We start from the raw sequence: 21,540 nt of genomic DNA, 5'->3' as shown, positions 1-21,540 counted from the left end.
CCAGGATTCTGCCTTGTCCTTCCAGATCAAGTTCATGAAATACAAAGTTAATAGAGAAGCCTGTACTTGCTGTGCTGCCTTGGCAACACAGGCAGCCATAAAATAATCCAGGATATTCTCACCAATATTTGAGCACAGTGGACAAATGCCACAGCAGTGCCAAACTGTCACTGGCCCAGGAAGGATCCGATGGGAGCAGCAGGAGCTCCCTGCTAACTAGCTGGCTCAGAAGGCTAGTCCCCTACCCTTCCATTAACAGATCCATAAAGTAACTAGTATTTTTGGGTCTTTTGGTCCTGCTTTTCGTATTAGACTGCTATTTTTCCTACCTGTTCAGTGTATGGATGAGTGAAGTTATGTAGGTGTCTGTATAGTCTTGAGGAGAAGAGCAGTAATGGCAACTACCTGGATGAGATTTTCTTGGATATAATGTGACATGGACAGGCATTCTTACCTTGGCTACTGCCTCTGGTTGCTTCTCTTCAAATCAGAATAGGGAGATAAGGACAAAATTTTAAGCACAAGTGAAGGTTTTAATAGTCTTATGATAGTGACCAGCTAGACCAGGACTCTCTCCCATCTCCTCTTCCTTCCCTTCCCCATTCCATAATGCCCAGGTACCAACAAGCTTAAGATGCCTTCGCTTACTTCTAAGAGCTTCTCAGATGTGTGCAGTAAGGAAAGCTGTATGAGCACAACATGTTTTCTAGTTCTTTTCCTCCTGCTGCTGAGTTCTGTCCCAATTCTTGTCATTGCTTTCAGAAAAGCTGACCTCTAGATTGACAAACAGTACAGTGAAACACCCTTTCTGGTGACAGAAAGAAAAGCCAGAGCTGTGGCTGTCTTGCTTCCAGATGAGGCTGGCTGCTGTTACTCCTAGCTTGCCTTTCTGTTCTCCCAAAAGCAGAGCTGAGGTTTCGAATGGTTAAGGCATCTGTCTTTCAAAACCATTCTTGCCTCTGTGCAAAAGAAGAGGCCCTTATGCCAGAGAAAGCAGAGGGAGAGCCACTTGGATTTGCTGTTGCTAGGTAGCATAGACACATTTGATGTTTTGATTTTTGCAGTATTGGAGGCTTGCCTTTGAATAACATGAAGAGCTATAGGTTGTTCTTACAATATTGAATATGTTATTTTCTGGAAATATATCATTAAAGCAGAATTCTGTCATCAAATTCCCCTTTCCAATAGCCATTAAATTAAGAAAATGTTCCCTTAGAGACAGGAGAGGAGTGCAAGAAATTCAAAAGGAAAATGACAGCTGACAGGGCTCTTGCAGAAGTAGGTTAGTTTAGGGGTTCTGTGGACAGCAGCCCCTACCTACAGTCTTGGCCTTGTCAGGCAGTGGCCAGGGAGTAGGAACAAGGATGAAGTAGGTGCTCTTCAGATATCCGTGTGCAACTGTCCAACCCAGTGAGCAAGGCAAAGATGACAGGTTTCTCTCATCCACTGTTTATGAGTCACTGGATACTTACATGTTTACATGTTCAAGGCATTGTCTGGGCTGAATGAGTGAGGCACAGAGAAAGAGGTGATTATTGTTCAGAGGGTGTGTGCAGTACCTCAGGTATGGTGGGCACAGGACTCAAATGGGAGTGGCTACCCTTTCTTGGGCCAGAGGGTAAGCATCACTGAGAAACTTGAACTGAGCCGAAAAGATAAGCCTCAGATTTTTCTAGTGGAAAAGACAAGGAAGTACATTTAAGGCAGGACTAGAGAGGTCGGAGGAAGCCTGAGGCTGATGAGACATTCCTCATGTCTTGGTGAAAGAACGAGTGAGGGGAAGAAAAGGATAGAGTTAGAAAAGTAAATTGAATTCTAGATTGCTAGGGACCTTGAATTTGATGCTAAGAAAATTGAACTTTCTTTTCGATGCCCTACCAGAAGGCAAGAGTGAACTTAATCCTAATCATACTTCACCTATAAATCCCTCTGCAGAGGATAGGAATGATTTCCCCATTATGATGGAATTGAAATCCCGACAGCTCCATCCAAGGGAACTTTCTTATGACAGAAATGTTCTAAGTCAACACCATTAAACATGGTGGCCACTGGCCACAGGTGCCATTGAACATTTGGAATGTGGCTAGTATGACTCAGGAAATTAACTTATTATTTCATAGACTTTTCATTAACTTAGTCCAGTTTGAATGGCAATGTGTGGCTAGTGGTTACTTAGAATTTTGTACGAGATGGTGGTGTAGCCTGATGAGAGAGAAAGGTGTTGAATGCTCCTCTGCAGAGGAATTGTGACCAACTGAACCACACACTGGTTCTGTCTGGGTGCTATGAGGGAAAGGGTTAAAATACATTCTCTAGAAGTCACACACACACATACACAAACGACAATAGAGAAGATAGGCAGTCGGCCTATGCTGCCCGTATACACCAGCTCCCTGGGTCCCTACAATAGCTCTTGGCATCCTTTTACCATCTCATCTTACTGAGCAGCTTTGTAAATCACACATAGTGTCCTGCCTGTACCTCTCAGCTGCCAGGAAAGATGCCAGGAGTAGGGCAGGTGAATCAGAAAAAACAGTTCTAGATTCACTAATTAAAATCTCCTGTGATGGAAAGCATGCTTTAGAAGGATTGCACAAGCTAGATTCCTTTGTTACTTTGTTAATTCCCTTACACAGAAAACCAAAAGAGTAGTCAGGTGCCCTTTGCTTGTAGAACCTGCCTAGAAAAGCTCAGTGTGATGCAGCCTGAGGTTCCCCAGTGGAGCAATGGGTGGCTGAGTTTCCTGACCACCTCCACATCCAAAGGAACGTAATCATGGCAGAACAACATCACAAATGCAGACATTTGAAAGCCATACATTTTGATAACTAATAAAAGTGGATAAAATTTTGCTACTTAATGCATAAAATGAATATATGTCCAATATTGATGCATACTGATTAAAGAAAGGACAAAAATCTTCCAGAAATATGAAAGTTCAACTGCAATGTGTATTAAAGTACATTTTCCTCATATGAATTTTTAAGTGTGATAAACGTGAATTGAGCAGTTGACTAATAATAGTTTTGACCCTTCCTGAAATTTGAAGTACATTTCAAGGTATTTTTATTTTTCTCTTAATTTCTTTGTAACCAGCAAAAGCATGCGTAATTATTCCATTATTTGCTCCATCCATCTGGATGTCAAGTTCACAGCAATAGGAGACCAGTGAGGTGCAATTGTGAGGACAACACAAAGTGAGTTGACACAAAGTCTATATCAGGAGGTCTTCAACACACAGATTGGCAAGATTTTAGCAGAATTATTTAATAACTGAAACCTACAAACAGATGCTGTGATTTTCTTCCATATTTTGTTCTTTTTCTTTTCTTAACATAGTTCCTTAATTCCGACTTAAATAGTAATATGTTCCATATTATTCTTTCTTGGTGGTTTTGAAAATTAATTGTGATGTTTATCTTTTTAGAAATAGTATATGTTCATTATAGAAAATAACAAGAGCCACACAATTCCAACCACCCTGAGTGGACTGTTACAAATATTTTAGCATATCTGTTTTCAGTTATTTTTGTTTTCTGACTGTGATTACACAATGTTGAATTTTTGTTATCCTGCTTTTTCCCCAATTAATCCCTCCTGAAAAATTTCCCATATTTTAAGATTGTATTTCCAAAACATCATTGTAATGACTGTAGAGCAGTTCGTCCATTGTATAAGTCACCTAAATTTGTTTGACTAGACCCCTTGAGAGGGAAATTTAGATTATTTCCTTTTTTCTCCTTTTCTTTTTTCCAATTTAAATTGCATTGTGATGTAAATTCTTGTATTTGAAGTGTTTGTCCACATGCATTGCTGTTGTCTTAGGTGTAAAATTTCCCCGTCAAAAGAATAAGAGCCTTCCTTTGGGCTGTTCATAAATTGCCATAATGTTCTCAGAAAATTCTAATGTGGTTGCTATGAATGTGGGTTTTGAAATGAGCAAAACTTGAGTTCCCAGTTTTGCAGAGCTGAACCTGTCCTCAGCCATGTGACCTGGAGCAGGTTTCTTGACATCGCCACACTTCATGCTTCACTCTCCCTCTATGTATAGTGGAGGTTGTAACAGTGTCTGCCACATCCTCATTGCCGTGTAGGGTCAAGGAGCCAATCTACGTAAAATTCTTAGCATGTCAACAGGCTCAAGAGTGGGCAGTGTTATATTTCTGACGGTAGAGTATGTGTATATCTGCTTCTCCATTCTCTCACCAACCCTGGGCACAATTTTGTATAAAAATAACCAACTTGATAAGTGAAAGACAGTATCTTAGAATTTTTAACTTCTGTGACAAAACATGTCTTTCAAGCCTTTAAAAATATGTAAAGTCTTTCAAGTAAAGGACTGTTTATGACAAATGTTGTTCTCTTAGATGTTGTTTCTCAGGAGTATCAAGTCATATAAAAAGCTCTTTCTTAGTTTTAATGTGTAGGCATATTATTAATTTGGTCAGTTTGTGAGGTAGAGCATATTTATGCACATTTAATAAATGTGTGCTTACAACATTTTCTCTCAACAGTCTCAATGAATTAGATTTAGCTGTCCATCATTCATTTTAAATTGAAGAGGTAGTTTCATGAGGCAATCAGGAGAAATGAAGAAAAAACAGGGGAAACATTCACTAGCAAACCTTTCACTCAAATAAATTTTATTTGCTTATTGTCCATGAAATTTTTACAGAATCACAGTAGATATTCTTTCCAATTATGGAACTTACTTCTTCATATTAAAACCAGCCCTTTTCCATATAACTACATTGTTTTACCAGGCCCATGAGATGCCATTCCATCCATGTTACGTAAGTGGGAGCTGTGTACACAGGAAAGAGACCCACACCCAGAGGCCAGGAAAAAGGGTGAGAGTGGGGCAAAAGGTTACTGAGAAGTGAAGTATGAATAGGGCTAGAGGATAGAAACTGGTGTGGCCAAAAAATGCTGTTGTGATGTCTGAGCATGAAAATGATGGGTGTGGGTCATTCTGAAATGAAAATTTAAACAACAAAGGAGATGGTGTTGACAAGGGTTTATGCAAAGATATTGAGAAGCTGTTTTAAGGACAAGGTTGATTTGACTTTTCTTGGGAAGTCCAGAGGCTCCACCTAATGTAGAGATAGCACTGTATGTTCAGTGCCTGGATACACTTTCTAGTACATTGATTTCTGTAATGAGCTGGGGAGGAAGTATTAAGAAATACAGTCTTGAGTATTGCAGAGAAGAGAGAGGTCAGTTCTTCTGTGTCTTTTTTGCTATTATTGTATTTTAAGTAATGCTCATCAGTCAGTGAAATGGAATAGGCTCTTTAGGTTTTAGCTCTGGTCCTCTTTTGTTTAGTTTTTATTTCCCAAATCTGTGCCCTTGAGTGTTGGGCTGTAATACCCTTGTGGGTACACTGTGAGACTATTAATCCTTGAATGTGGTTTCTACTGTTTAATTGTGGTTCAGAGCAGGTGAACCAACTAATACCTAGGGCTAAGTGACCACTCTTTGCAGTCAGGTGGACCACATGTCCCACACCAACAGAAAATATTGATTATGTTGATATTGAATGGCCAAGTCCTGATCATGACAACTTTTCAGGATCATCTGTGCTACTTATAATCTTGAATATTATTTTTTCTGTGTTCAACCTTGAAATTGATTTTGTGAGGAAAGGAATTTGCTAAACAAAGGCTTAAAAAATAGGACTGGAACTGGTGGTTCACAACTGTAATCCCAGTTACTTAGGAAACAGAGATAAGAGGATCTGGTTAGAGGACAGTCTGGATAAAGTTAGTGTGAGACCCTATCTGAAAAGCAAACTAAAGAAACACAAGGGTTGAGGGTGTGGCTCAAGTGGTAGAGTGCTTGCTAGGGCCCTAAGTGCAATCCTTGGTACCACACAAAATAAAAAAAAATTAATAAAAAATAAGGGTGACTTAATTGCATTAACATGGGGGCCTCTTGCATAAATGTCAACTCGAAATTGTTAGGCACTTATTTGTCCCAAGATGAGGCTCATTATAGTATGGTATAATAATAATTAAAGAGCACTAGTATCAAAGTTAGGAAATATAATTTGATTTGCTGTTTTGTCACAAGTGTGACTTTGGGCCCATCTATTCACTTGTAAAATGATACCTTCATTTATAAAACAAGAATTATAGTGTGCCTCATTTATGATTCATTGAGAGCCTGCATGGGAAAGCTTTTTGAAAGGTGTAATGTTATATACCAGTGTAAGTCATTATTATGTCTTTGCAGTCAGCAGGTTTGAAAATTTGTTAGTTTGCATTTAAATACATTCCAGTTCAATTTGTGTCTTGGACCATCTTTTCTATATTTAAGCTATTGAGGTCTTTATTCAATCCTCTTTATTTCTCAGTCTAATTAGGTGCCTTAAGTGTTTACTTTATTGGATATTTGTTACTTTACATTTAAAGGATGAAGGTGCAGTGTTCTTTTAAAATACTAAGATTCTAAGATATTGCAAAAATGAATGCTAATTGTACATCTTCAGAAAGCTATGAGATTTTATGCTTTCACCAAGTTGGTCATTATTTTTGGTTATATTACAGTGGATCCTGTCATTCTTATAATTCAGACTCAATAAGCTCAGTTCCTCAGTTGCAATAGCCACATGCAAGTGCTCAATAGCCAAATATGGACCATGCTACTGTTTGGACAGTGGCGCATAGAGAACCTTTCTGTCTTTGCAACATAGTCTTTTGGATAGTCCTGCTCTAAAAGAAATGAAACTTAATATCAATTGCTCAGAGGTATCCAGCACTAAGGTTGCATATAGAATTTTTACACCATTTTTTAGGTTTCCAACCTAAAATAACAAACCCTGATTAATCAGGGTTTCCCATCTACTCACCTAGCACTTTTGGACAACTTTCAGGTAGCTGTTGATTTTTTTCTGATATTTTAAAATATTCTTTTCTCTCTTTTGGATCCCGTAGGTCCTGTGTGACAGACATGTGTCAGTGTCCAGTCCATAAAAACTGTTACTGTGAGTCATTTCTGGCATATACCAGAGCCTGCCAGAGAGAAGGCATCAAAGTCCATTGGGAGCCGCAGCAGAACTGTGCAGGTAAGAAGGCCCTGCAGGATCTGTCCATCAGAAGTTCACTACCAGACCCACGATGGCAATGTGGGAGATTTGCACGTGATGACGTGAAGGGCATATCCCCCTTGGTCAAAGGGAAATCCTATCGATGGTCCAACTGGACTGCAACTTGATAAAGTTACAGGGCCTTCCCACAAAGCAGGGCAGACAGCACTTAAGAGAAAGCTTTATGACAAGCATGTTTTAACAATTTAAGGATTTCCACTGTTGCAAAATCCTCGCAACCTCAAGCTCCCAGCTGGATGTACTTAGCACATGAACAGTCATAATTGTGGCTTGGGTTATGTGTGGAGCAAAGGAGACTCAAGACTATTCCAGTCATTTAAGGTCTTAAGGATAAAGATTGTGATTTATTTTTAAAAAATTGTTATACAAACTCCAGCAGAATGTTTCTTTCTCCCTGGGAGATAGAGTTCTTCAATAGTGCTTAATAACTCTTTGTCCTCAGGCACATTAACTAGCTTATTTGATATCTGTAAAATGTATGCATTTGTTCATCCAAGAAATACTTATTATGAAGTGGCCAAGTACTATGCATTATTTTAGGAACTGTGGGAACTTTTTTTTTTTTTTCATTTTTCTTTTATTATACATATGTGCATACAAGGCTTGGTTCATTTCTCCCCCCTGCCCCCACCCCCTCCCTTACCACCCACTCCGCCCCCTCCTTCTCCCCCCCCCTCAATGCCCAGCAGAAACTATTTTGCCCTTATTTCTAATTTTGTTGTAGAGAGAGTATAAGCAATAATAGGAAGGAACAAGGGTTTTTGCTGGTTGAGATAAGGATAGCTATACAGGGCATTGACTCACATTAATTTCCTGTGCGTGTGTGTTACCTTCTAGGTTAATTCTTTTTGATCTAACCTTTTCTCTAGTTCCTGGTCCCCTTTTCCTATTGGCCTCAGTTGCTTTAAGGTATCTGCTTTAGTTTCTCTGCGTTAAGGGCAACAAATGCTAGCTAATTTTTTAGGTGTCTTACCTATCCTCACCCCTCCCTTGTGTGCTCTCGCTTTTATCATGTGCTCATAGTCCAATCCCCTTGTTGTGTTTGCCCTTGATCTAATGTCTGTGGCAACTTTGATGACCATAAGTGATCGCTGTCATCGAGGTAGTGGCCATCTTGTGGGAGAACCAGACAACAACAGTAACTCTGTAATAAACACTTGCAAATTATGATAAGTATGAAAAGGAAACCAACAGAGTAGAGTTATAGAAAACAAGTGGAGAGGGGGTAGTTTGCTGCTTAGATAGGGTGAAGAGAACAGCTTCCCAATAGAGGTGGTATTTCAGCATAGGATTGAAGAAAGTTGGGGAAAGCTGTCTATGTGGCCATAAAGTAGCAAAAATAAAAAAAAAATTAAAGAAAACAAAAAAACCCACCCAATTTCTTAAACTGGAAGGGGACCAGTATGGCTTGAGCCCAGTGGATAAGGGAAAGAGGGGCATAAATGAATGAAAGTGGGATGGGAGCAAAAACTGGATTGTGCAAGGATTTTCTGGTCTTGGAAAAGAGTCTAGCTTTCATTTTAAGAGAAGTAGAAATTACTGATGGGTTTTAAGCAAACCTCTTCACATTTTCTAATGATTACTATGTAGAGAACAGATTAGATGGAGACAAGGAGGCTATTATGGTAGTCCTGGTGGCTTGGATTAAGATAGTGGAAGGGCACATGGAAAGAAAGGGAGAAAGTCTCGATGTATTTTGGGATTTTAAAATAATATCTACTATGTCAGAGTACAGGCACTGGTGATATGTACATGAAGCATCTTGGACGATGTCCAACTTTATAAGGTGTCCAGTCAGCGGCAGCTGCTGCTGCTATGTAGATTTGAAAGTGAGATGACTGAATATTTGTTCCCTAGTTCAAGGATTGGTGAGCATTTCTGTGTGAAGGGCCAGATTTGCCTAGAATGAAAAGACTGGGGTTTTCAGAATTACAATGGCCTGATAACCTCAGTTCAGATCGTAGAAAAAGAAGGCAGTTCATGTCATTTCTAGCTCCAGTATGTCTCCATTGGAAAATAGAAGTAGCCATCTGGTTAAAAGAAAGGTCAAGCAGGCTGGCCTTGAAGCTGTTTACAGTTCATAGCCATTGTGTTACTTAGACCAGTAAGCCTCAACCTAGCTAGAATTGGAATCACCGCAGGCGTTTAAAAGCCATGCCAAAGGCCTAGGCCCAAATATCCTGCTTCAATTGGCCTTACTTACCTTTAAAAACTTCCCAGATGACTCTGACCTGCAGCCAGAGTAGGAAGCACTGAGTCAGTTTGTATGTTTACCTAGGTGGTTTAGGGAGTAGGAAGATGGGTGTACGGGGTGATCTGAAGCCTGCTCAGCTTCCCTTTTGTTCAGTCACTAGTCTATGTCTTTGGAAAAGCATCACAGCTTTTCCTTTCCTTTGATAGGGCTTTCAGTTTTCTTTCACTTCTGCAAACCCAAGTATCTCTATTTCAGGGTTCACTTTCCACATCATGAGTACCACCCTGTCAGTGCTGTTTTTCTCAAAGCAATATTGATCTGCTAAAAATAACTCACATTAAAGTGTGCCTGAGGTGCTGAGAAGCAAGTGGCTGACTTCTAACCAAAGGCATTGGTGCTGGGTCACATGTATGAAGGTGATGTTTGTGAGGGCTGGGTTCTTTCAGCCTATCTTCTTGAATACTCCTAGCTCCCTTCCTTTATTCTGAGTCCTCCTTCCCTTGAATGTACCAGAAAATGAATAAAATTGATGGAGGCAAGCACCGATCTACCCATCCTGGTGTAATGGAGGACCCAGCAGAATTGCATTCATTTTCTTAGCTGTGGTGGTAGTTAGGATCCTACTAGATGTAGGATGTATGAATCTTCTCCTGACCCAGAGCTACACTTAGCACCATTTCAGCACACACACTGCATTTGAGGATACACATTTTACGTCAGCATCCTTATTTCAGGGACTGAGTCTCTAGAGCTAAATTGCTTTTCTAATGGAAAAGGAATATGATGCCTGAAAGGTTCCATTTACCTCAAAATTAGTGGAGCCAGCTGTGTGAAGTATAACTCCATCAATATGAAGTTGGAGGGGAATGTTACACACACACACACACACACTATGAACTTTCACAGATTGACACTTGGCACATGGAGATATAAATTTACAGAGCTTTGTAGCATTTCTCAGTAGATTTTTTTCAGATTCATCTAGAATATTGAAGATTGCAGGAATACTATTTACTTGCTTTTAGCTCCCAGGTTCTCTGACTTATGGCAGCACTTAAGGCTACTTATGGCAAAAAAAAGAAAAATTTTCCCAAGTAAAAAACTTGGAAGTTGAACAAGTAAGAAGCCAACCAGGCAAGAAAATGAATGAACAAGTGACATTTTCAAGACCAGCCTGGATTACTGTTAACAGGACATACCACTAACTATGTCAAGAAGGGCTAATGGAACTCTAATTCAACCTGGGAATTACTAACTAAAATATACGTTAAAGGCTGTGGTGACGGTACATAAAAGTTTAATAATATTTTATTTATTATTTATTATTTTTCTAAGTGTCCTCTTTCCTACGGTGACTATACTAAGATTTTATATTGTAGTTTATCTTATCTCATATACCAAATAGCTCATAGAATAGCATTATAGCACCCCCATTTTACTGATAAAGACACTGAGACTTAGAATAGTTAAGTAATTTGCTAAAAGCCAAAGAACTAGAAAGCAGGGAAGCTAGGAGTCCAGCCTAGGTCAGTTTGCATCGTAGCTTCTATTTTTAGTAATTATGAGAACATAGAAGAGACAAAACATTATAGAAAAAAATATGAATGTATTTATTTATGGATTTATATAGCATCAACTGATTCATTCAAATATTTGGTATCTAGGTTTTTATCAACCTTAGTAACTTTCCAATTTCTGTTCTTTTGTTCCTGGTAGGTGTTACTCTGTAACTTCTGGCTCTGTAAATTTGTTGTGCTCTTGTCTCCTGTATCTTACATTGCCTTCCTTAGCAGAATTTTTGCTGTCTGCCCACAGCTGACACTAATTGCCATTGTGCATTCAATAATACGCAATAGATGGAACAGGTGCTGGGAGAGCAGGTTTTTGTGCACCATGGTTGATCTGCTGGGTTATGTGAGCAGCTTTCTCCTTCCTTGTTTGGCTCCATAGCCTTTAGATGATTCTAGCCTCTTCCCTGCAGCAGCTCAGTCCTACTTATTGCATACTCTGAGCTTTTCCTTGGCTGACTGGATGCCTCCTGTAAAAATTGGGAAAGAAAGTCAGGTACTGTGACCATCAGTGCCCAGTGTGTGTGTGTGTGTGTATGTGTGTGAGTGTTGCTGAGCGGGGAGGGGGTGGGGTGGGGGAAGGGAATATACAGGTATAGCTGAATTGAACATACTGATAAAATCAATACATGTTGTCTTTATGTGTCACTGTAGTTATTTGAATTTCCTTGAAGAATGCATTCATGGTAACCCTTACAGTTCAGTTCTAAAATCCCAAGTTTCCTAGTTAAGAAAAATTAACTTAACCAAATGAATCCTTTTAAAAGGCATGTGTGGAAACCAAATCACATTTTTGTTTTAAAAATTGTCTTTTGCCTTTTGTAAGTTTGAAAACCAATTGGATTCCTAGAGGGTAAAAGAGAGCTCAAATCAGGATTAACTTTCTAGGGTCATCTCAAATTTGTGCCAAAATGAAGGCAAATCTAATGTCATTCCAAGGTTTCTCTTTGCCACATCTTGTAAGGTCATCTGTGCTCTCTGGACCCTGCCTACTGCTCTGTGTTTATCTCCCACCATTCTCCCTCCTTATATTCCATGCTTTTGCCTACTTGCCAAACCAAGGATGCCCCTTCCCTGATTCAGCCACCACACCCGCTATTACCCGCTTTCCCTCCTGACTCTTGCAGCTCTCTCTGCATGGGAAGCTCTTCTTGCCATTGTCTGTCTCACAAGTTTCTCCTCACATTTTTTGTGCTGCTGGGGATTGAAGCTAGAGCCTTGCATACACTAGGAAAATGTTCTGTCATGAGCTACATCTCAGACCTCTGCTCACTTTTATGACTTCAGCAGGATTTGTTCTTTGTAGTCTTCCTTGATCCATACCCACCTCTCAATATTGAGTCAATGTCTTCTCTTTACTCTTTCACTGTATTTTGATCTTATTGCCTACTATGACACATCTTACATTTTGTTTGGAATCTGTTTTGCATGCCAGCTTCACCTGTTGGCATATAAACCCAGACTCCTATAACTGGAGTTCAGAAATGATATTTCTTCACCTTTGATACCACAGGTTTATGAGAATGCCTTAAGAAAAACAGATACTCAGTAGATGTTTACTGATTTAATTTGAATTGAAATGAAGGTGACATTTACATGATGAAGGAGAATATTGGAGAGAAAGATCTTTTTCTTTTTTTTTCTCTAGTAGTTCTTCATTTTCTGTAGTCTACCTGTAGACTGTGGGGGTCAGTGCTCAATGTTAGAAAGATAAGGCATCATGGAATAAGTTAAATGGTAAGGCTAGAAGAAAGAATTGAGGGTTATAAGAGAGAAGACATGGGAAAGTTCATGTCTGTAAGTAAAAGAGTCAGGGAGAGAAAGTGGGGAAGATAGTGGAAAAGAGAAAATTCTGCTGAGAAGCCTTCCTTAGAAGAGTTCCAGCAAGATTTGAAAGGGAGTAAAGCATCTAGGGGGTGAAGTGAGCTGAAAGGCAGTCAGGAGACAGTGTAATGGAAAGTGAACTTGAGACCAGCCAAATGGAATTCACATTGGGAAATGGAGTGATGGATTAGATACCATTAAACTGAAATCATCCTCCAATAGGCATTTATTGAGCTGCTCCTCCGTGCTTGGCCTGGTTCCAGAAATTTGAGCTATGGAAGATAAGGATTCTGCCCTTAGGAGCCCAGACCTCAGCTCTTCACTCTAACTGGGAGAGCTTCTCACAGTCTCAACCACCCAGGCTCCACTGCAGACTCAGCAAGAATGTTGAGGGTGGGGCTGAGGATAGATAACATTGAAAAGAGCCACAGGAAGATTCTTGTAAGAATCTCTGCTTAAGAACTCCAGCTGCACTGTAATTGGGTGATTAAAACAAGTAACCATAACATGAAAAATGCTATGGGATGCAGAGGAGGGAAGGGCATCTTAGAGATATATAGAAAGACTCTTGAAGGAGGTAACATTTAAATTAAGATAAAAATGGTTAGGTTGGGAAAAGATTTAAAAGTAATGATAGTAGATTTTAGAGTCTCTAACTGGAAGTCAGAGAAAAAGCCTGAAAGTTTGGGCAGGAGTGGGGATAGAAGAAGAAAATATTAGGGTGTCTAGGAGGGAATATGAGCATTCGGTGCCTGAAAGCAGGCAAAGAAGCCCAAGAGAAAGAATGTGTTCTCCAGGAGTTAGTGAAGAACAAGGAGAATAAAATGGAGAAAAGGACCAAATGTTTTGCAGAAGCCTTTAGAGAACAAGAGCTGGCAATATGTAGTGGATGTGACCATTAGTGAAACTTTGGAGGGAACTGTTTCAGTAAAGTGGTAGAGGTGAGGAAGACAGGTTGCCAATGTAATGACCTGCAGAAGAGTGAAAAAATGGCTGTACTTTTTTCCATAAAATTTAGAAGTGAAAGGAAGAAGAACATTTGATAGTATAGGAAATCGTTTTTGTTAGAGAGGGAGAAGATTAATGTACCCAGGGTAGGACAAATAATAGAGCAAGTTTCTGGAGGAAATTGGGCAGAAAACCCTAGTGGCAAACAGAGATGAGGAAAGGCTGTATGGAGTGGGGCAGTTAGGGGTTTTCATACCCATGGCCTAAGTCAAACACTAAATGAGAATCAGTGGTGAGGGGCCAGGGAAGCGCTCCAGTAGAGTTTGAAGTAGACAATGACAGTAACCTGTAGGAGCTTCCATTGTGCACCTATTTCCAACTTGGAAATATTAGTTGGCTTCTTGTTTGCTATACAGGAAGGAATCTCTACAGTGACTGAATCATGAGCCTCAAGAATGCTCATAGTGCAAATGTCAGCCCTGACTACAAAGTAGAATCACCAGTGTGGGGCTGTGGGGAGGGACAGTATGATTTTCAATTATTGACATTGGGTGCTACCTTCAGAGGTTCTAATGTAATTGGTCTGGAAAAGGGCAGAAGTCTGGGCATCAGGAAACTCCCCAGTGATTTCTAATTTGTGGCTGTACTCACCATTGGTTTACAGAAGGGTAATGTCACATGGACACAATTATTGTGTGTGGATATGGTAATCAACTAGAATGTTTCCAAGTTATTAGGTATGTACAAATATATAAGGTATTCTGTTAGTCACTGAAAAGAGAAAAAGAGAACTTTGAAAGAGTCATGAAAAGTCAACAGATTATCACAAAAGCATAAATTGAGAGATTTAAAGGAAGAGTAATGTTGATGTACCCATTCCTTTTGTCTGCCCATCCAATTACCCAACAGTCATATGAGTATACAGTCAAGGAACATTCCATCTGTACTGTAGGATGGAAAGAAATGTTGGACATTGTGTCCAGAATAGTGGAAGAAAAAGATGAATGGTTATGATATTCATTAAGCTCTATAACATAACTAGATCAAGGCAGAGGAGAGGGCTTTAGGACTAAATTGGCTATGGGAGTTTCCTAGTGGCCTAAGGAACAGAATTAAGTAAACTCTGAAAAGCTGAAAATCGGCCAGGTGCCAGTGGCTCACGCCTGTAATCTAGCTACTCAAGAGCATCATGGTTCAAAGCCAGCCTGGGCAAATAGTTTGCAAGACCCATCACAAAAAAAGGGCTGGTGGAGTGGCTCAAATGCTCAAGGTGCAGGCCCTATGTTAGGGAATGTGGTCCTATGGAGTAGTAGTAATATTTTACTTACGCACTCTTTCAGATAGGATCTGGCTGGGCACACTTAAATTGACAAAGTACGCTCAATAGACCATGTGGTTTAAATGATATGAATAGGGTATAGAGAAATAATAAGAAAAACTGAAATGTCCTAGGCTTTTAACAGACCAGCTATTAGCACTCATGAGCCTAAAAAGACTGAAGAGGAGTATCTACTACAAATTGGAGGCAGCAAGAGTCATGTGGAGAGGCCTACCCAATGGAAACATTGGTCCTCAGTGACTCAGAAGAGTAGAACACGGGAAAGTAGTTCTGGTCTCACTCCTCTCCCCTCCAGTCTCCTGTGGTGTTCACTATCTAAAAAGGGGCCCACTCATGTCCTCATGTCATCATGTCATGTCAGCATGAGCATAGAGCACTGTAAGAAGAGTAGAGCGATGGAAAATGTCTAGTCCTCTCTGCCGGGATTGCCTGCTTCATGACTCATTCTTTTCCTGAGCAAGTTATCTATTGCTGGCCTTTACACCTAGTGCCTTCTAGGTGCCAGAAAATGAACTGTGTTCTCAAGATGCAAGGATAGACCTGGAAAACCTCCCTCTTCAGTGAATTACATTCTAGTGTCAGAAGACATAGAGTATAAATACCATCTCGGGCAACAATAGGTGTAGGGAAGACGAAAAGGGAAAAGGGGTAGAGAATGTGGGAATACGGTTGTAGATAGGATGTTACCTTTGAGAAGACACTTTAGTCAGTGGAGAGAATCAGCCAAGAAGAGTAATTATCTACCAGTAACCCATCCCTCTGTTGGTGTATCAGACAACTGGCCATGTCATTAATCTCTGCTTCCAAAGTGTCCTGTATAGTATCATTGTTCAGAATAGGTAGTAAATGTTCATAGTAATTGAGGCTGGGATATATATGCTGGTTTTTGACATAGATCTGTAGAGAAAAATGGTAATATATAGAGTCAACTATTTTAAAGTTGGTTCCATTCAAATGTTTCTCAAAATTCTGTGTTCACATAGCTTGGTTTTTCTAATAATAAGGAAGAATGTGTAAGAGGTAATTGAGTGCTCTTTGGACAGAAGGCCTCTTTTCTCATTTTAGTTTTAAGTAGTGTAATGGGCATTGAAAAAGCCATCATATAATTTACCTTACAGTTCTCATTAAGACCTGGTTAGTTAAATATGATCAAACATCAGTGTTCTGTGATAATTATATGATTTGAAAGATATAAGTTAAGGTTCATTTTCTTGAAAACCAGTTTTATTTATAAATTTTATAGTTATATGACTCTCCACCACGGGTTGCTCTGCAGACTGCATAAGCAATAGAAAGTTTAAGGTTATGACAATCAATCTCTCATTGTTAGGACTTTTGTTTGGAGAAGTTTCAAATGAAAGTTGGGTTGTCTGTTCTTGGAGAGCCTCTGCTCTCAGTTCCTATGTGTGCCAAAATTCCTACTGAATGGCCCATTTGTCACTGATAACACTGAGTTATCAGGTGGAAAAGTTTCTGTGTCAAAACTTCAAGAATATGTATATATAATATATCTACATTTATATATATATATGAATTTTCAGGATCTCTGAGAATATTGTCAAAATTAATTCAGCTATAAGTTAACAAAGACAGCAAATTGGCTATGACTTATCTAGGTCGTCATCATTATTTTTATATTCTCTGGCCCAGTCAGCCAGCTGCTGCCCTTGCTATGATTGCACATCTGATTTTTTCCCTATTTGGCTCTACCCCACTCTTGCTGTAACTTGCCTCAAATTGATTCATTCAACACTTGATCACTTTGATTAAAATATGTCACACAGTTCCAATATCCTCAGTAGTGTTTTTTTCTCTGTGTGTAATTCCATATGTTTGAATACTGATTTAGTTGCACAAAATATTTTAATTCATCACAGCTCAGTAACTGGAAGTATTCTTTGGGGTTATCTTTCATGATATCTGCAATAAATAAATGACCTCATTATTATTATTGGTGGTGGTAGTAACAACAGTTTTAGTAGTAGCTGTACTATGATTTGCATTTTTCCTTGATAAAATGTAAATATGAACCTGTACTGTGGAAAGGTCTGTACGTGAACAGGAGCCTGCAGGAATGGGCTCAGGCTGAGGGTGAGCTAATGTGACCATTCTCCATGTCACACCTTTGTTTCCTGTTTTGCAGCTACGCAGTGTAAGCATGGTGCTGTGTATGATACCTGTGGCCCAGGATGTGTGAAGACCTGTGACAACTGGAATGAAATTGGTCCCTGCAATAAGCCCTGTGTTGCAGGTTGCCACTGTCCAGCAAACTTGGTCCTTCACAAGGGAAGGTGCATCAAGCCAGTTCTTTGTCCTCAGCGGTGACCTTTGTTCAAGTCCTTAAGACTTTGAAATCTGGTGTCCTTGACACTGAAGTGGACAAGCCAATGAAGGACTGTAGTGTTTGTGTGCCTGATTATGCACATACATACACAGAGTATATATGTGTACATATATAGATATATAGATATATTCAAAACATTTCATCATTTATATGAACTACAGCTGGATTATTATATGTATATTTTTTGCTATAAGACATGTATTGTTTCTAGGATTCTAATCTGTAAACCATTGGATACATTGCATAAATAGACCGGGTGTTTTTAATTTAATAAGATGGCATGCAGACGTATTGGATGGCTTTAACATCAAATACATTTGTCATTTTAAGGAAGTTTTCTAAGAACTCTCAATTGCCTGCCTGCATTAATTTGAGTCTGATTTTGTAATTGAGTGGGAAATGTGTTTCTTTGGAGTAGGGTACACTTGTCTGAGGGGCATTTTGTGTTTCCAAAAGAAGGAATTTATGCCTGAAAGAGATGGCAGGAGATTGGTGACAGGCCCTAATGGTGCATACAAAGCAAGGGAGAGGCTATTAGACTTTATTGAGTCAAGGTCTAATATTGTTTACCAAACTGGCTAGTTGCCAAGGAATACTTATTTGTCATGAGGGCATAACCAAAGAACTGAGTGATTTCTTGTCATCTTTACATATTCCTGGAGTCTCCTAATTATATATGTGTGTGTGATGGATGTGGCCATGTGTATGTCATGCATTGAAATTAAAGAAGGGATGTCTGGATGACGTATAATTTTATTGAGCATAAGAAGAAATTTGGAGAGACTGTTGAACAACATATGAAGATATATCCATTTTTCTGAATCTCAGAGCAATTTAAGATAGGTGAATCCAATGAGTAAACATAAGCCATCTACATTTTGCGATTAGCCCATGCATAGAATGAAAGCCTTTGACTATTTCTGTAGGATTCCTGTCCAGTGCTGTTTGATGACAGTTAATTTGTCATAATTATTAGACAAGACAAAAGGATTCACTGACTAGTGAATTTAACATCATTCCCGAAAAGAATTGTCTACCCACTTGTTTTAATTTACTGATATGTTACTTCCAGTGACCATGTGATTTCTTTCTGACTTTTCATTTTGAGTTGAATTAGTGAAATTGTCAATGAAAGCAAAACCCACTGTTGTCTAAAAGGTAATTGTTCTGCATTGTAGTAAATAAAGGGCTTAAGACTTAAACCAGTGCATTTCTTTTCTCCTTCAAGATGTGATGAGCTGTACTTTACAAATTAGCTATATCAATTTCAGATAAGTCAATTTTAAGTTTTATTTAGATGTCCTGCATTACCTTATTTTTAAAGAGCATTATTACTAGATAATACAGAACCTTCCCCCAAATGTTGGCAGTTAAGTATATTACCAAAAGCAAAGGTTACATAAATGATGAAATGTGTTCCTTTTATATATATTTCTGACACCTAAGGTATTAATTTGGACTTTTTTCTTTTACTGGAGTACTTGTTTGAGTAAGTGCACAGTGTAGTGACTGCTGGGGCACCAAGGTATCTGGTCCTATCCCTGTGTACCTGAGTCCTAACCACCCCCCTGTCTGGCCTGAGGTGGCCTGGTCCTTGCTTTAGCACTATACTTGGAAAGAGGACTATGTGGTCTGTGACCTAGAACGCATTGCTTAAGAGTCTGGGCCACATTTTTGCTCCTCTGTAAACAAGGGGGCTGTGTAACGTGGTGAGCAGGGTGGAGAATCAGAAAACCTAAACACCTCTACCCCTATCACCCTCCCTGCCTCTAGTGAACTTGGGTTGTAATCTGAGGCACTAGGGCTTGCAAACACTGCTGTAATTATAATCTCATTTGTTCTGATTTCCTCTGACAGGTGGGATGTGACAAATCAGTTGACTTCTCCTGATTGGTTTCTATCTTGTAAAGAATGAACACATGTCTTTAGATTGGCTTTCAATCTCTTTCCAGGTTGGTCTATGTTTTCCTCTATGAAAGAGGGCTGCAGAAGGGAAATGAAGAAGGGAAAATTGTGGGTGGTTATTTTACTGCTTATGATTCATCTGTGGACTGAGTAACTCTACCCAGCAAGGTTAACCAACCTCTTTCCTGGCAACTTAATCATGGCCAGCCTTGGTGGACAAAGAAGGAAGGCTCTTCTGAGTGGATCAATTCCATCAGTTTGGATGGCTTGATTATAAGTTTGTGTGACATACTTTATTTTGGGCTTAGCTTAACCTCTGTACATTTTTTTTTAAAATCCTTAATCCAAGAAGAAAGAGAAACCAGAAAGGGCATGCAGCTGAATGATGGAGAGGCTGAGGAAATCAATGGAATGGTTATCCATATATTTTGGTTTTGGTTTGGGTATAGCTGAACAATGACTTGGCTAATGGTTGCTTGTTATAGAGACGGACCAAGTATTTCAACAATAGTAGGCCTGCTTTAATCATATGAAATATTCTCAAAATCAAATTCCTGCAGAGGTAGATGATAAGAAATAGAAATGTTTTATTTCCCTCTTTAATGCACATAAACCAGGAGAGCGCTGAGAGTCGGTTCCATGGTAGACAGAGTTTAAAATCTGGATTAATACTGCTCTGTCTGAGATTATGCTGTTAGCCATGAATATTGAATTTGAAGAGAAACAAATACCCTTGACTAAGCATAAGCACAATAATGATTGCAGTTGGTACCCAGTACAAGTAAGATCCCTTCCCTCTTACTGTGAAATAAAGGCATGTTTGAGCATCCTGATCTGAAACTTTGAGCAAGGAAGAAAAAATGGCTCATTGATATTGACAACAGAAATTTTTGCTAAAATGGTGGCAGATTGAGAATCACTAACTCTTCAGGTTAAAGGTCATGCCTGCTCCTAACTCTGTTTCCTGAGCATCAGAGCAGCAGCCTTGGAGAAGTGCCTCCCAAAACCAATGAGAAGGATCCACTAGGATGATACTCCCCCAGCTTTTTAAACATGAAGAACTCATTTGATGGAAAAATGTTTTCTTATTATGAAATACTTCAGATAAACAAAAAAGGTATAGGCAATCATGTTGCAGATGCCCATGGTTCATTACCCTAATTAAGAAAAATAACCTGGCATGGAGTCAGTAAATTTTTCTAGAATAAATAAAACCTAGTGCACACCAGGTCTCATGGTGGCGACAGCTCTGCATGCCATGTGCTGAGTTTTTGCCTTGTTGCATTCCTGTTCACTTTGTCACTCTTTGCCACTCACATGCATCTGGATCTGACAAGTATCAGGACATGTTCTGGTAAGTGCTATGGGAGATGAAGACTGCCATGGGGGACAGGCTCTGGGATATTTTAATTAGCATTCTCCTCCAAATGTAACTCCCAGAAGCAAACAAAAATAGACTTCAATTGTAAATCCTGGCTATAAACCTTTTCAGAACCCAGGATTTTGATTCTTAAAAAATGACAAGGTTCAAACGGCCAAGAAGAAAGACAGGAAAAGTAAACTAATGTTTTTGATTATGCTGACCTTGAATTAGGAGCCCGGACACTTATTCCTTACAGAAACCTTTTTGGGTTAGGGTCCTGTTGTTACAATGGGTTTAATTAAATAATTGAATGACAAAAAAACATGCATGAGTGCCATCTTTTTGTGGTTGCCTTTCAGATTAATTTTGAGCAAGCTAGTTTTGAAAAGGCCAATGTGGGGGTGAAAGATAGAGAATTTATATTTAAGGACAAACCTTGAAATGTAGGATTGGTGTTCCAGGCAGAGGGAGACAAAGCAGTGAAGTAGCAACAGCTCCGCACCTGTGGCTGTACCACAGGTAGAGCAGTGTGAAAGGAAGTGTACACAGGATGTTGTGGGATATGTCCAGAGAGGGTGTCAGATGGCTAAGGTCTTAGAAGACCGTGCAGTGGTGCTAAGGATTCTGGGTCTTATTCTTTAAGGAACTTTTTCCCACAGATTTTTATGTTATGCTGCATTCAGAAAATCAAGTCTATCTGGGAACTAGGGTAAATGCACAAGTTTGCTTATAGCTACAGGTCACATCTGGGGAAATCTTAGGTCCTGTCCAATTACCCTTGGAGTGGAAGGAGTGACAACAGCCCTTGCTCCAGGTGGCTGCCCAGCAGGCTGAGGCACAGGATGGAAAGGTTTTCTCTAAGGCAGATCTGCTATGGGAGGGGACAAGCAATATATATAGGTGACCAGACTTTGTCTCACTGACCTTGTTGACAATGGAAAAGATGT

At 39.5% G+C, this 21,540-nt stretch overlaps 1 protein-coding gene across 4 annotated transcripts in view; it reads left to right on the top strand.

Annotated features, from left to right (window-relative positions):
* The window catches only part of Bmper (BMP binding endothelial regulator), a 347,506-nt gene extending 328,979 nt beyond the window's left edge, over nucleotides 1–18,527 (top strand). For all 4 annotated transcript variants that reach the window (XM_074065307.1, XM_074065308.1, XM_074065309.1 and 1 more), the window contains 2 exons: nucleotides 6,936–7,066; nucleotides 17,125–18,527. In XM_074065307.1, the coding sequence (XP_073921408.1) occupies nucleotides 6,936–7,066; nucleotides 17,125–17,306 (313 nt within the window). In that variant the 3' untranslated portion in view covers nucleotides 17,307–18,527. The remainder of the gene's footprint in view (nucleotides 1–6,935; nucleotides 7,067–17,124) is intronic.
* The last annotated feature ends 3,013 nt before the right edge of the window (nucleotides 18,528–21,540 follow it).

The sequence above is a fragment of the Castor canadensis genome, chromosome 2 (genome assembly GCF_047511655.1).
Source record: "Castor canadensis chromosome 2, mCasCan1.hap1v2, whole genome shotgun sequence".
Lineage (NCBI taxonomy): Eukaryota > Metazoa > Chordata > Mammalia > Rodentia > Castoridae > Castor > Castor canadensis.
Note: the sequence above shows the minus strand (reverse complement) of the source record. Positions and strands in the feature narration are given on the sequence as shown.